The 16,246-nt window shown below is 43.1% G+C and overlaps 1 protein-coding gene across 1 annotated transcript in view; it reads right to left on the bottom strand.

The window, feature by feature from the left end:
- Positions 1-11,120: 11,120 nt before the first annotated feature.
- The window catches only part of LOC118795449 (low-density lipoprotein receptor-related protein 8-like), a 116,260-nt gene continuing 111,134 nt past the window's right edge, over positions 11,121-16,246 (bottom strand). The window contains exons 17-18 of the mRNA XM_036553912.1: positions 14,086-14,148; positions 11,121-11,419 (exon numbers count right to left, since the gene is read on the bottom strand). Coding sequence (XP_036409805.1) covers positions 11,121-11,419; positions 14,086-14,148 — 362 coding nt within the window. The remainder of the gene's footprint in view (positions 11,420-14,085; positions 14,149-16,246) is intronic.

The raw sequence follows: 16,246 nt of genomic DNA, 5'->3' as shown, positions 1-16,246 counted from the left end.
AGACTGATTAAACCTAGAATTATTTAATTTACTGTTATAGCTGTCTTTCAGAGGCCATGTCTATCACTTTAAACCACTAGGCTGTATAGTAATCTGTACTAATTCATTGCTAAATACTACAAAGCAGGATCCTATGGATCACTTGCAGATGAATCCTGAAATGGTTAGAGGGAGACTGTACAGCAATGAATATCACAAGAGAATTAGCTAATTAGAAACTTCAGAAAACACAGAGCAGACAGAGCTGATATTAACTGTGAAAAATGTCAGGAGAACTGGAAAATGAGAAATCAGCAAGCACCGCTGGATATTGTGCTACATCAGAAAATGATTCCATCGACAGCTGAGACAGTTTATGGATAATGCCATCAAGGAGCGCTCGACAATTGTCAAAAGGGTGAGCATGATAAAGATGAAATTATTTGGTATTATTTGGTAGACACTTATTTTGAGTGACTTTCAAGAAGTCCATTAAATAGAGTTTGACAATTGGCTGCACAGACAATGAATCGTCAGTTCCATCGTGGAAATATACTGCCTGTGAGGCAAACATCGACACAATAGAGCAAGTGATGTCATAGTGGATACCACCTTTAAACTATTACCATTACATTACATTCATTCACCACCAATATCAAGCCATCAGGTTTGTACAACATGTTTACCTCTGAGCTTATGCTCCTCTGAAAGCTTGAAGTGCACTTATACTCTTTGTTTAAATCACAATGTTTTACAGCTTCTAGTGTTTATTACAGTTTTACAGGGGAGGGAGGATTGGATTGGAGTTTGGATAGACCAGGGGCCTCATTTATAGACTCAGCAGGGATTTTATTTGTTAAGGGATAGCCCTGATCACCTGGGAGAAGGCTGTGTGCATTTGCTAATGTTTAGAGGCCAGGGAACAGGCATGTACTGGTCAAAGCTCTATGAGAGGAGTGGGCCAGAGCCTGGTTAGTCAGGGGCTGCAGTTTGGCGATAAATACCCAGTTCATCCTGCAAAATATTCAGCAGAGCTCAGGTCTTGTGAGTCAGGGCATCTGTAGCGGGACTGTTGCGCTGCCATCTGACCATAAAGATGCCAGCAGTGTGAGGATGTGGGTTGCCTTTCTAGACCATTGTCATGTTAGTATGAGGCTGACAGAGGGGAAGGTCTCAGGACTGCATCAATACAGCACCTTTCCTTCAGGTTACTATCACTCAGCACAGATGGAGTTCTGTAGTGACCAGATACTCTGGTTATAGACCACAACACCTCTCCATCAATCACCCTGTTGCTCACAGTAAATAACATATCCTTTGGCATATTAATGTCACACTTGTTAAGCCTTGTAGGGGGTGGTCTACACAAAACATTGTGTAGTTGAGCAAAAACATGCAGTTTCATTCATGCCCTTATGCTCCTTCCTTGTTGATGAATCCCAGTGGTTCCTACATTGGGGGTATATGATACAGTATCTGTGATTAGTGTAGGTAAATGCCTTGACAATATAAGGATATTCTGACTTGAGTCAAAGGTATAGCCATAAGGCTATGGCTAGGGAAAAAGAGTAATTTTTCCGTTTCAGAAATTGAAACCATTCTGACAGAGGTGGATGCAAGAGAAGGAATTATATTTCATAGCAGGGCCTCCAAGGGCAGTAAACAAAATGCCTGGCAATAAATCACTAATGCCATAAACGTAGCCTCTGCTGAAACCCATACTCTGGCACAGTTAAAAAGGAAACGCAAAGCCAAAAAGAGGATCAGGACCCACAGGCAAAGTACTGTTGCAACAGGAGGAGGCCGGATTCGCTTGTGTCTGATGAGTGGATCCCCTCAATCACAGGCGAGACGTTTGCTGTCTGGCTTAATGCTGCAGGGTGACAGTGACATGCTGAGTCTCAGACCTGACTCATCTCCAACAAACACAGATGGTAAACTGCCTTCTTTTTTTAGTTAAACATATGCTTATGTCTTAAGTTGTGGATACCATATTGTCAGCTCCGCGACTAAAAATACCACACAAAAGGAGAAAAGGCAGATGAGGGATCCAGCGGGACTGCTGCCTTCTGCTGCTCCGCAGGGTTGGGTATCTGCAGTGCGAGCCCATCCAAAAGAGACCCAAAGGAGCCAGAGCTCCAGGGGTGTCGCTGCTGCAGCTGTGAAAGCCCACGATCAGATCCATCCACCTATCTTGGATGTGTAAAGAATTGTGTAAATTACTGGTTGAAATGAAGACTTGATTTGAAAATGAAAAATCTGAATGGATATGAGGTTAGATGTTACAAATCTAAGCCAGGGGTGTTACATGTAAGTGTGCTCACTTGATTCTAGGCAGGTCTGAATTAAAGCCCTGTTCTCCAGAGTGACTAGCAGGTCTTTGGGCAGGGGGTTGTCCAATTGCTGTTCATGTGGTGGCAAAGGCAATAGTGGCATATACCCAGCTGTATAAATGGATAACATTGTAAAAAAAACACTAACTCATATAAGTTGCTCTAGATAAGAGCACCTGCTAAATGCTAATAATGCAATGTAATGTGTATACATTTGGTTGCAAGCAACCTCAGTAATGGGCTCCGCTGCTGGTGAGACCACCAAACAAAACACGAACAGAACGTCTTTTAACATTTCTTACGGTGTTCTATTCTGAATCATGTAGTGTTGATTTCTGCATGTACTATATGTTCAAACGTGATTTTCTGAAAACTCTGACAGGGAATTACTTCCTTGTGTACTGCTGGAATGTCCTTTTTGTTATGTCAATTAACACTTAGCTCTAATGGGAAATGGCAAAGAGAAGACACCCACTGTTGCCCTCCTGAAGAAATAGTGCAGCTATGCCTACTTCAGCCCTTTTATTCCTAAAACTCATTACCTCTCAGAGTTTATTGAGTCGAAGTTAACCCCCCCAGGGACGGCGCTAAATGTCAGCAGTATAACACTGTCCTGGAGGCTTGCGCATTAGAATAAATGATGTGATCAGACTCATAAGGGAAGAAGAACTGAGTACAATTAAAGGAGGAGGCAGAAGTCTATTACACTTCATTTCACCGAGTAGACTTCGGGAATATGAAATGCGCTCAGGGTATTTATTTCAATTAGATTTACTGGCGAGTTAAAGACCTTCGCATAGATGAGGTAAGTGACACCGCTGCCTTGGAGCCTGAGAGAGAGGTGGCATGAGGTCACTGGGATGTCTCCCCCCCAAGACGACATCCCAGACTGGGAGGGACTACAGAAATTGAGGAGAGGGATATATGTTTCGAGTGCCACTGAAAACAGGACAGTAGAGTATGATACATAAACCAGCCTTCTCAATCTGTATGAATATGTCAGTTTGGCTGATTCAGTTGGGGATTGTGTGAACACTGTACGGACGAGATTGGCACCATTAATTAGAATGACACTCTCCCCATTGCGTGGAGAAGGAAAGTGTGTTCACAACATTTAAACATTTGTAGCTTCTTGGCTGCAGTATAACAGATGAATAACAGAGTTGGGGTCGATTCCATTTCAGTTCAGTCAATTCCTGGAGTGAAATGAAATTCAGCTGATGAGCTGAAAAGTCTTACGTGTCATATGTGCTATCATAACTGAATTACACAAACAAAACTATGGTGGTACATGGTTATAACAAGCTGACTAAATAGCAGCAGCATTTTACAACCTGACATCCATGAATTAGTCAGGAAGGGCATTTTACAAATGTTAAAAAGCCAAGGATGCACCAGCAGTGGCCAGCTGGAGACAAACTGGCAAAACTTTGTTCTACTCATACCACTACACGCCTCTACCTAAAGGATTTTTTTTGTATTTCAATGTGCAGAATACAAACAAACAAAGCTTGAAAATGAATATGCCTGGCCATCAGTCCCTAGCATGAAGCACATGTGACATACATGTTATATACATGGCAATACAGAGACCATTGGGTCGATGTCCATATAACCTTTACCCGCTCAAGCCCACATGCCAATTACAGATCATATAACTCTTAAGACAGAGATGTCAAACATGCCATTTGTGATAGGTATTCCCATCTGAAGATGTTGTGGTGTCATAGTGTAGAATGTGTTCACTGTCACATTAACAGAGGTTTCCGCTTTTCTGAGCGGTTTGATACTGCAAGTTACATTGGAAATAAAAATTCTGCGTTACTCTAGAAATAAAAATGCTGTTGGTTTTTCTGAGAGTGTTTGGTAATAGGTATGCTGGTATTTGCTTTTGTAGTAAACAGAGATTTATGCAAGTGAAAACCTGCCTGTCTCTTGCAGGGACGTTTAAATATGTTATACTGAACATCAGATTCTTCAACTGTACAGTCCATCATTCATGGATTGACATGATTCATGGATTGACTGTAATCATATACAGTGATATGCCTTTCTCTGATTTTGATTGACTATGTGAATCATACCTTAATCTTGCCAAGTTTAGCAGCTTGTTTCTCCAAAATCCACTGTACATAATACACATAGCCAGCAGATGGCACTGTTATTCCAGATCAGTAATAGTGCACTGGATCTTAAAATGAGCCAGGAAGACTGCACAAGTCAGGGGATTAATAACTTTGCTATGGGTTATAAATCTATTCCCAGAAATGGCCCGAATGAAATGTAATAAATATTTACGAAACATTCTGCCATGTCTCTGCTGGAGGGAGGTTAAATGATTTGCCTCTAGGTTGCATGAAAACCTAAAAGCTACCTTTTCGCATGTCTGCATTAAGGTACCTCTTTTGATTTCACATTCCACAGCTTGACCTACTTCTGACCATGATCGAGCCTTCTGAATGTTAACAGCTACCTAGTATAATGTTTGCACCACACAACGTACATGAGGTGCAACTTTTTGTGACACACAAACAAAGGAGCCCCTGCCTAGTGCTTCTGGAGTCTTCCGGCACCTTAATCTTTGACAGTACCCCTAGAAGCAGCGGAAATAACCCACAACTCACAATTTCTCATGGCTGCTGGAACATGTGCTGTAACTCCGTGTGTGCATCCTTTACCGATACTTATCAATTAATTCACCTTCTACTTAGCTGCAACCGGATGAAGCTGGTGTACCTCACTCGCTAAGCGGCTCCCCCCCATGTGACAGCAATAACAATGTTTGACCACTAGAGGGTGAGAAGGCCAGCAAAGTTGCTAAAGACTTCCAATGCTTCCAATTGGAACAACACCTGGGACAACAGAACTTCCAATGTTCTGTTGTCCCAGGCGACAGTAAATTTCATACTAAAAGCTTCACATTCACATTACTTCTGGTATCTCCTGGTGTGTGTGCGCACTAAGCCTTGGCAGATCTGAACACGGCTACTTCATATAGAAAGCTTGCAGGCAGTGATCTATGATGCATCAGGTACACTGGATATAACACATCCCCATTTGGGCAGCACAAAGCCCATTAAGGACCTGTGCAGATTTAAAGTGTCCTCCATCAGCCGATCTGATTCTGGATCAGCTGTGTGAGACTGGGTTCCAGATGGACACCTGCCACTTACCTTTTCCTACTTTACCCTTGACACTGTCATCAAGATTCTGCTGGGTTTGTCCCATTACCCTTGATTGCAGTATTCTCCTGGTCCTAAAATGAAAGAAAATTCCACACATACCCAGGAGAAGCTGAACTCTAATTATGATTTGTGCCAAAGCACACTTCTGTTTGAATGCACAATGTTTTTGATTAGCTTTGAATATTTCAGTTTGTTTGATCTCAGGGAAAAGTACTAAGCTTGACAGTAAAAAATGGCATTGCAATTTATCAAGCTTCTGAGAAAGAATGGTCCTACTTTTTCTTTTTTGCTTTCATTTTGTCATTTTGTCTTTGGCTTTGTAACTCCACAGACAAGGATTATATGTGTTTAACCACTGGTCATTGCTCTAGGGGTATTCTTGACCATACATCAGTCACCAACCACTGGACTTGAGGTTGATTGCAATTTCTAGTTCTGAAATGTTTTGTGCACAACATGTGTACGAAACCTAGGATGTGAACATAATCCAAATAGTTTAAATTAACTACAGAAAAAGGTACTGTAATCTCTTTAACACTACACTTAAGTGCTGGTTTTCAGCCCTCCCTAACAAAAAATGTACAAACACACATGTTTAAGTCCGGCTTCCAACAACATAAATCCCAACTGAGGGATTTATAACTGGCTTTGATTAAATGGATGACAATTCACAACATGGGGCAAAACAAGAAATGACGGATTTTTAAAATACATTTTATATATCAATATATAGATTTTTATGAACAGTTTGATTTCATAGAAACATACTAGCATACAGCAGAGACACAACGCAAATACAGAGGTCATAAAATAAAACTCTCTCTAAATTATACATCAACTCAAATAAGGCACCAATAAATAAAATAACACTGAATTAAAACTATTTAACAAAACAAAATACAGTATGCCCAAACCCCTTCTGCAATGCGTGACTGTTGAAAAGCAACACAAAAAAGATATAAAACAAAAAAAAACACTTTGGCAGATTATTAATTTTGTTACAATCAAGTAGTACAGAAATCCTGTGCTCTTGTGTACAAATAAATTCATATGGCCTACACTTTACTAGAATCTGATATTCACATTCTTTTTACAGAAATGTTCAAAACCTTATCAAAATTGATTTTGTTGCTATTTTGTGTGTTTTTTTTTCCCCCAGTATGAAAATGCATTTACAAACCATGATTCAAAACAATTTCACAAAGAGAATGAACAACCTTCTCTCCTTCATTCTTCTTTGCACAGTGCAGAAGGCATTTTGAAAGGTTTGTGCAAGAAATGGCATACAAAATTGCTGCGGAAGGAACTAAATCCAGAAGACTTGATATATCTGTGTGAAATTCCCTCCCCAACACACACACACACACACACACACACACACACACACACACACACACACTGTCCTCTAACACCTCTTACTCTTAACCAGGGAGAATAGTCATATTCACCAAACACAAGACTGCTGTAGGCATAGAATAACCACTTGAGGTCTTTAAAAATAGCAAATACAGGGTGACTGAGGAGATCAAGGAATGGTAAACAGCAGTACTCAAATAAACACAAAATGTACGTGTCTGGATGGATATTGTAGTCCATCAATACATATTTACAGTGTTACCCTTCTGAGAAAATAGCCCTTTCAAAACAACATATTCAGAATGAAGATGAGAGCACTCAGAATCACAGATATTCTATATCATGACTAGATATTCAGCTCCTGCAGTTGTTTGACATGTCTTTGACAATGTTAGCCAGCATACTTCAATAGTGGTTGAGAGAGAACTTCCAATGTAGATCTGGACTGTAAGTAACAATGGTGGATGATGGAGCCAGGTGGTTAAAAGTTGCCAAGAATCACTGGTCATGCGTATGATTCTGTCAGAAGATGGCTAGTGGTACTGGTACTATAAGTATCTACAGTAGAACTGGTGCCATGTATTCAGTCACATGTTATTCCTTATTTTTATTCTTACTTCATAGTTACCAGTTACTTAATAGCTCGCAGATCAATTCATAGAGCCAATTCAAGTCAAGTGGTTAGGTTAAAAGTAAAGTAAAAGGATTCAAACTGGCAATCTTCAATTTTAAGTCCTGTGCATAACCATCACTTTATAATGAGAGATATGGATATGATTTATCTACACCCAAATATTTTATATCCACATTTCTTAAAACAGGGCAGTTGGAAGTTGGCTACAGTTTTCAAATGTAATGGATGTTCTTCTAGACGTGAATGATACCAACGGCAGTCACAGGGTTTACTCTGTCAGCAACAGAGCTGAACTTACGCTAACTTATAAACTTTAACTTATGTTAAAAAGGAACAGCCAGTGCAACAACATTCAGGAACAGAGAATTTAACAGCATTATGCTCACACTCACTGATCTGGGAGTGTTGTTAGCCTGTTCTGACGCTGTTGCTCATTTAAATTGAGTGAATACACTTGTGTTCTATTGTGCTGGAAGTCGCTCTGGAGAAGAGCATCTGCTAAATGCATGTAATGTATGTAATGTAACAGCCAAAGCAGCAGCATTAGGGAACAGCTAATGCAAAACATTAGGGAACAGCCAAAGCAACAACATTAGGAAACAGCCATCGCAACATGGGCAGGGAAGAGCCAATGCAAAAGGAGTGCAGAATGTAAAGCAGGTGTTCTTTTCTGCAAGTTGAGCAGAAAATGTCTCCCCCCCCAGCCTAAGAGCTGATGCAGGCTTCACTGGCAGCCTGGTGCATGAAGCGTGTCACGCACCCGTGGGGCTTTCACAGAGGAAGGGCGTTTGGAGGTGCTCCTGACAGAATATTCACTGCGCGGTTAGCAGCAGGGGAGCTCAGGTGACTGTCACGGCGTCACCATCTGCTTCTGTCTGGCCGGAGTGAGAGCCGCTGCCACACAGCGAGGGCTCCCCAGTTCCCTGCACCCCCCCGCCACCCCCGATCCCCCTCCCCCGCCTTGCAAGAGATGCGTCTCCAGCGCTGCCAAGGGCGGCTCAAGATGCACAGCTGGCTCAGACACGCGACTTCTGCTCTGACACAAGCGGATGCTGATGATAATTGAGCCCGCTACAGATTCTTAGGTGACCTTGAATTCACTGTTCCGAGCCATGAATGGATCTGCTCTTGTGAATTGGGTGATGCAAGTTCAACCCCATTCACCGACTTCACAATCCGGCAGAGGCGGGTCTTGGTCTCCGGCTTTGATAAATCAGCCAATCAGACGCTGCGCTTCTGCGCGTGTGGTGGGAGGCGTACGGAAGGGGGGTGAAAAAAAGGAAAAGGATACGAAAAGGATAATTCAGCTGAACAATTAGCTGCAGGCCTCGGTTCAGGGTGGAATAAGAGCAGCTCATCTGCATTATAAACAGGTCTGTGCTGGAGCCGTGCTGTTCAAACACAGAGGCGGCGCTCGGCAGCCGGCACATCAGCCCAGTGTGGCCCTGCTCCGCCACGGGCCTCTGAGGCAATCCACACCTGCTGCTCCACTGCTGCGGCTCGCCCGCATCAACAAACTCCGCCAATGCACCCCGCTGTTCTAAGCAGACAAGCAACTCAGCTCCAACATGCAGAAACATACCCACAGAAATCGTATACGAGGCTGTACAAACATGAAAAACATGATAGTGTTATTACCTAAGGACAGAGATTGTCGCTGATAGAATGTAGCATTATTGCTGATGGCCTTTCTGATGGCAGCTGGAAATGAACGTAGGGAAATGTAGGCAAAGGACACATTTACGAGCTTCATGCGTCATGGTGTGAAAGGGGACTACTCAAAGAGGAGACTCCCAGTGAATTACCGATCTCCATCTCAGACCAAGGGCTTGAATTAACAACAGTTAACTGAGATGGGCAGACATTTGTATCCTCACCATTATACCACTGATGTATATGTGTTTTTAGTTAGCACCAGGGATGTCCATATCATTTACTTTGATACTTGGGGTCCCGGGATGAAGTATTTCGATAACTGAACCCCTGCTTTTTTCAAATGAGTGCCATGAAAGTCCACCTCTTTCTGTATGAATTATGACTCACTGCAAAGAATGATAGAAAACTTCATATCAATGAAGTATCTTAATTTATGCTGTGTTTTTCTGCTCTCTTCTGTGAATATTAATGAGAAAGAATAAAACTTTTGTTAATGATTAGGCATTTAAATACTTAAACACCAAGTAACAGATTAGTAAGCTCATGACAAATATTAGAAATTCGCATACTGTCTCATCTCTAATGCATATATAACATTGTATAGCTGTACTCAATGTGGACTACATGAGGTCCTGCAAATGAACTACAAATCCCAGTGCTGCTCGGGGATCACAGCCCCAGCTGATGGGGAGCTCCACTGGAGCTTCAATGGAGCTGAATATCTCTGCCATTATTTCCACTCCCTCTAAGTCAGAGCACAGATTTGATTTATCATATTTAAGACGGCAAATTACAATAAATAGATATAAAGTAAAATTAACTTAGCTGGCCCCTCATGGCAGGCCAGCAGTGCATGCTGGGAATGAAGCCTACAGTGTACATACACACATACACACACACACACACACACACACACACGTGCACTGACAGACAATGAGGTCAACCCCGAAGCAGCTGTCTCTAGTACAACACAGAGACAAAGACAATTAAAGCCTGTTTCTGATCGAGACTGACTGGCTTGTATCTTTATGAAATTGGTGAGGAGATTTTAAGGAAAGATGACACCCATTTACTTCCTCTGTGGTTTGTAAGTGCCAGCGCGAGTCCCTCGCTGTCTCCGTGCCCTGGTGCTCAGACCTCAGTCCTCCAGACATGCTATGACTGGCAGGTAATCATACATTTACATGATCGAGAGGGTGGGCAAGTGATTGGGCACAGTGTACCGACATGGCCGCTCGGCATGGGCGTGGTTATTGCAGGTGCCCCCACAGGCCAATTTAGGAGCAGGGAAATGGGTGTGGAGTGTGGAATGGAGTAGAACATCTAGATGGGCATGGGGTGGCCCATTCATCACCCCTTTTGCATCACCCACCCCATAATCACACCCTGTCCACTGCCCCGTGTCCCGCAGTCACCATGGTGACACTGTGACAGGGTAAATTGTTCCCTCCAACTCCATCTCTGAGGGGTTTCACCATAAAAAAAATTAAAAACACATGGAAAGACATTTACAAATATGATGCAATGCTTAAATAAACAGCATAATATATTAAAAGTGAATAAATAAATGAAATCGAATCAAAGATTGTCCCGTCATTTAAGGTGCTGTTCTTATCCTGTTCCTTTTTAAAGACTACCTTGAGCAGCAGTCCTGTGTGTTCCCTCCAAAGAAACAACACCCCAGATATAGGAACCGCTCCTGCTTTGTTGCCTTCAAACAGGAATTCTCAGAATTGAAATCACACCCCACCGGTCTACATCCTTCACTCCTTCACGCTACACACAGGGTGTGGTTGTACCCATGCTGTCTGTACAGAGAGGAGGTAAAAATGTAAATGTATGCGCTCTCGCGGGTGGACAGCATGGACCAGATAGGCTGAGGTCTCACCCAATGGGTGGGGCCTGGTGGGATGTCCGTACATCCGTCTGTGTAGCCGTCCCAAAGATGGGGGGGGGGCCTTGTTCGCCGCCCCCCTCTCACTTGGTCCCGGTGAGCATCGGCTGCCCGGCGTACCAGTGGGCCCCCGGGTCTGGGACACTGCCCCCTAGAGGCAGGGCGATGAAGGGCTGGCAGGCGCCGGCGCCCACGGCGGGGTAGGGGTGACCGATGGGCTCGGCCCGCCCGATGTGGATCTCGTCCTCGCCCTCGCCAGTGGTCTTGCGGTACACGGGGTTGTCGAAGTTCATGCTCTTGGTGTTCTTCCGCCGCCAGTTGCGCCAGACGAGGTAGCCGGCGGTGCAGAGCAGGCCCCCGATCACTGTGGCAATGATAGGAACTGCATGCGTTTAACACACAGCCACAGACATGGCGGCGCGTTAACACAGTCAGACCAGCACTGAGCAGCAGTTAATGACACAGCCACTGAGTAAAGCCACAGATACTATACTGTATGACCAGACATACAGCTCCGCCACTCCTTCCGTCCTCAGTATTTCTATATGGAGTAGGCTTCTGTATGCTAATGCTGGTTATGGCTGTTATGTTTTAGACAAATTCAAGAATGTTCCTAATGAGCCAGCAAATTAGAACACTTGGGGCTTCAGCAATGGCAGAGACAGAGGCTTCAATGAGAAGTGCCTGAGCTGACTATCTGGTCATTATATAGAATATCTGTGGCAAAACACGAAGCATGCATGCAAGGGATCTGGTACCCCAACACCTCCCCATGTAAATGTGACAGGGTGGGGACGGGGGATCTAGTGCAAAGGTTCCCAGACTCTATTATGCAGCCCCATCCAGACATGCCAACATCCTGAAAGTTCATAAATGAACATTAGTAAATTGATGTTTATCCCTGAACAAGCTAAACTATGGAGCAGCACTGAATTGTAACTGCACATACATATTAAAAAAAAAACATATGACTGAAATTCCACTGTTGAACAACTTAGCACCCCACAGATCCCATGTCACTGAGCCTGGGAACCAATGTGTCAGAACATTGTTTTTTTTTCCCAAGGGAAAAAAAGATGAGCATGCACTGCCTCTGTAACGTCACATTGGTGGTTCGCCTCCCTGTTTTAAAAGCATCTCCCCAACTGTGCCATTCCTGCGGGCATGCCCCATAATTACTCTTTTGTTGGAGGGCCAAAGGGTGCCCACAAGCCTTTGTTTTTTGTTCTGGTGACTTCATTGTCCAGTTGCTTAGATTGAAATTTTACTTCCGTGTGAATTAGAGCGTCTATTCAAATTTAACATGAGGGCGAGCGTGAGGGTGATCAGGGAACAGGGAAACTGCCTTTACAATGTGAGTATTATGTGCGTAGGTGGTTGGCACAAACAAAAGAAAAGTCTTTAGCAGCGGGAGCTATAATGTGCCCTCCATATTTACTCAGCCTCTTTATTAAACAAGCAGTAAAAACATGGTGACAGAAAAAAAAACTACTTATTAGATACTACCAAACTTAATGGATATTTCGTTAAATCAGATTTTTTGAAATGCTATGGTCTTAAGAGTATATGTATAAAGCAAAGCCATATTGTTCACAAATAGGATTTTATTCCAGAAAAAATATGGAGGACACTAGATATACGTGCTAACACTCCTTTATTTCTTTGCATGCATTTTTTAAATAAAATGAGGTGAATTAACCTGTCCAACGTCCGTACACTGACAATATGCAAGACTCACAGTGTTGGTTAGCTTACAACATCATTTACACTACCTCCCCAGCTGAGGGAGTCATGTGGCACTGCATCATCATACTAATAAAAATATAATAGATTACATTTATATGGCACCTCTCAGGGTTCCCAAAGAGCTGAACACTTTTGTCCATATTTTTTAGTGTTTTTAGGGGGCGGACTCTGCGAGGACTCTGATTCCTTTATTACTCTCTTGTTTTTTGCCAGACTTGACATTCAACAGGTTAAAGCACATACGTGATAGATGGAGTAAAGCAGGGCTCATACATCATTCGAAATCTCTCAGGCGCACCATGGCCAGCCGTAAACGTCAGGTTAATCAAACTGACAGCAAAAATATTTCAAAAATGCGCTATTAAAATAAAAACACACACTCACATGCAGAGACTACAATTCTTTGATGCTCAGTGTTCTCTCTTTCTCTCTCTCTCTCATGCACACACACACCCACACCCACACCCACACCCACACCCACACCCACACACACAAACACACACACTTTTAACTCCCACACCCCCCCAAAACCGTTAATTGATCTGGCAGACAATGTCAGCCAGTTCAGTAAATCAATTCCGTGCAGTGACAGCACGGTGTTTGAGAAGAGTGGCCTCTGCTCAGAGGACAGACAGCTCCGATTTCAGATCTCTCTAAGCGGATCAGCTTTGCTCTACAATAAGCTCCTCTTAATCTCTCCGCAGTGCCGGTGCTACAGCACATGCCTGTACTCCGACGAGCAAGAGACGAAAATTTCAAACACGCAGGGTCTCTATGCAGAGGCATCTGCCTGCACACAGAGCTCTCTGATCCTTTTATTTTCAGGTGCAAGTGAGTGAAGAAAACCTATGCTGCAGGAGCACTAATCCAGTCACGCACCTGATGCCTAAATTATAGACCGGGTTTTAGGCATTTCAGATGTTTGTCACTCCCAGTCATAAAATATTCTGGTTGCCTCCTGCTGACTTCATACTGCATTTATCATTTCACTCTGGTTACCATGAATTAAATACAAAGGAATAACCCAGTTATCCTATCATGCCATCTCAGCTCATTTGGCTGTGACTGGACGAAATTGTATTAACCGGTTAACTGGTTGGCTGCCACTCAATGGCAATATCAACTTTGAAAAATGGGTCATCTTTTATGCCTTGGACTGCAAACATGTGAAATGGTATTTATTGCTTAATGCAACACCATCATTCATTGCGATAGCCTGCATATGGGGCCTTTCATGAGGAAGAGGAGCAGGGCGAATCACACAGGGTGGATTTGTAAGCTCGGCAGCAGGTGTGTACATACCTATAGGGATGACGATGCCCAGGACTGCCACCGTCACGTTGCTGCCCAGGAGATAGTGCCCAGCTGGAAGAGAGCGATAGAGAGGGAGGTTGAAGGTGGAGAAAGGGCCAATTACGTGTCACCGTCTCCAGAGAGGCTGTATCTCTGTCCCACTGAAACTGTTAGATCAATGCTTCCCTCTGCATTGCCATGAAGCATGCATATCAGTGCTCACAGGCTCCAAAACAGAGCAAGGAGTGATAATTAAAGCCTAAATGGAGTGTCAGTGGAAGACTAAAACTCTCACTTAAAGGTTAAAGAAAGGTCAAACATTACAGAGTGTTTCTTGGAGACATGCGGTGATCTTTCGCTGTCCGTCATTTTACCGCCTACAGTAAGGAGCTAATGTCAGGTGGGCGTAAGTGAATTTCTTGTATCCACTCAGGCGTAACCACATTACAGTAATGTTGGTCTGCGAGCTGCTGTTTGTTGACTTTATTCGGAGCGCAATGCAGGCTTGTTTGTGGAGTCGTGGCCGTGGAGCCAATCACGCGCATTAATGTGGTTCGTGCTCAGCTCAAGGGCGCAAAAAGGCTTGTGTTGCAGTCTCACAATTCGGTTCCCACCTCTGGGCCATTGTGTTGTTAATTTCCTGTTCCTGTGATAGCTTTGCTGTGGTAAATGCACTTTATTTTGTAACAAGGTTTTGCTTTTAAGCTACAACCTCTCTGCAGTGAGATGTGAGAATTGAGAAACCTTGCGTGCTGGGACCCTCAGGTCCTGTCTGCAAATGCACTGTACTGTAGCTAAGAACCATGAATTGCATTCTGTCTTACCTAGAACATTTTACAAGTGTTTGAGGAAAATACTCCAGCCAAGTACCATGCCTTCATCACTTCAGATCAAGAAACTTTAAATAAAACTGTAATACATGTAATAAACTGACCAGTTAATTTCAGAATAATTGATAATAATTGCTAATAATTAAAAGCTAGTGTTTCTCAATCCTACTCATGGAGCCCCCCTCCCCTGCATATCTTCTATCTATCCTTGCTCCAAACACACCTGACTGAAATTAGTGAAATTAGCTGTGCTCAGCTAATCAAAAGTGCCACTGATGAGTTCAGTCAGGTAGGTAGAGCAGGGAAAGATGGGAAACGTGCGGAGCAGGGGGGCCCCAGGAGCAGGATTGATAATCAGTGCTCTAAGCGTAAATGGTTCAGTTATCAAAGATCTCCTTCTACACGTGAAAAATGAGCTCGGTATGTAATTTCTGTTGTAGTCAGTAGCTGTTATTATTACTATGCTTACTAACATCTGTAAGGAAGTTTTCATGTGCAATCATCCTGTGACTGCTTGTTACTGTATTTTATGTACACATTTTTTATGTACATATTTTCTGTATACACATCCAATGAATGACTGACGCAACCACTCAATCCATCATTTAGCTCCACTATTCAATTTTTTCCCTTAGGCAAGGCTCAGGGCTTCTGGATTCCAGTACTTTAAATATCCAAACATCTACTCTGTTGCAAGCTGTGAGCACATCCCAATCTCTGCTATCCCACCATCACACCATATTACCCATAATCTTAAAGTGTTTCTGAAAATGTCACAACTTACCGTCATGCCATTTCCCCCATTTTGTTTGCAGCTTTCTTCCGCTTCAGGTCTCGTTACGCCCAATTGATATTGCCTGGCCTTCTGAAACCGTATTACCTCTATCTCTGATTGTTATACCTGGCTGTACAAAAGTGTTCTTTGGCAATGCTGTCCTTAAGCATAGTATTCTGAATAAAATACGGTGCATTGATTTCTCTGGCAATGCTGTTAAGTGTGGTATTCTAAACAAAATGTGCAATGTAGCTGTTAAGCATGGTAGTCTAAATGAAATGGGCTCTATTATGCTTTCTGGTAATGCTGCTCTTAAGCCTGGCATTCTGAATAAAATTTCCTGTATTGACCGTTGATGTCGGACTCTTACACAGTAAAGTGGCAGTTAACAGCATGCACACCGTAGAGGGGATGATGGGTAATAAACTGACCGGCACAGGACAGTGCAGATATCGAAAAGCACCCCCACCCTCTTGCGTGCCTCCAGTTCATATTCCAACTGTTACTCCTCTGGTGAAAATATCTGACATGTTAGAAATATAGTTGCGGCTTGAACTGCAGATGC

Source organism: Megalops cyprinoides, chromosome 20 (assembly GCF_013368585.1).
Source record: "Megalops cyprinoides isolate fMegCyp1 chromosome 20, fMegCyp1.pri, whole genome shotgun sequence".
NCBI classification, from domain to species: Eukaryota; Metazoa; Chordata; class Actinopteri; order Elopiformes; family Megalopidae; genus Megalops; species Megalops cyprinoides.
The sequence above is the reverse complement of the archived record's forward strand: the minus strand, read 5'-3'. Positions and strand labels throughout refer to the sequence as shown.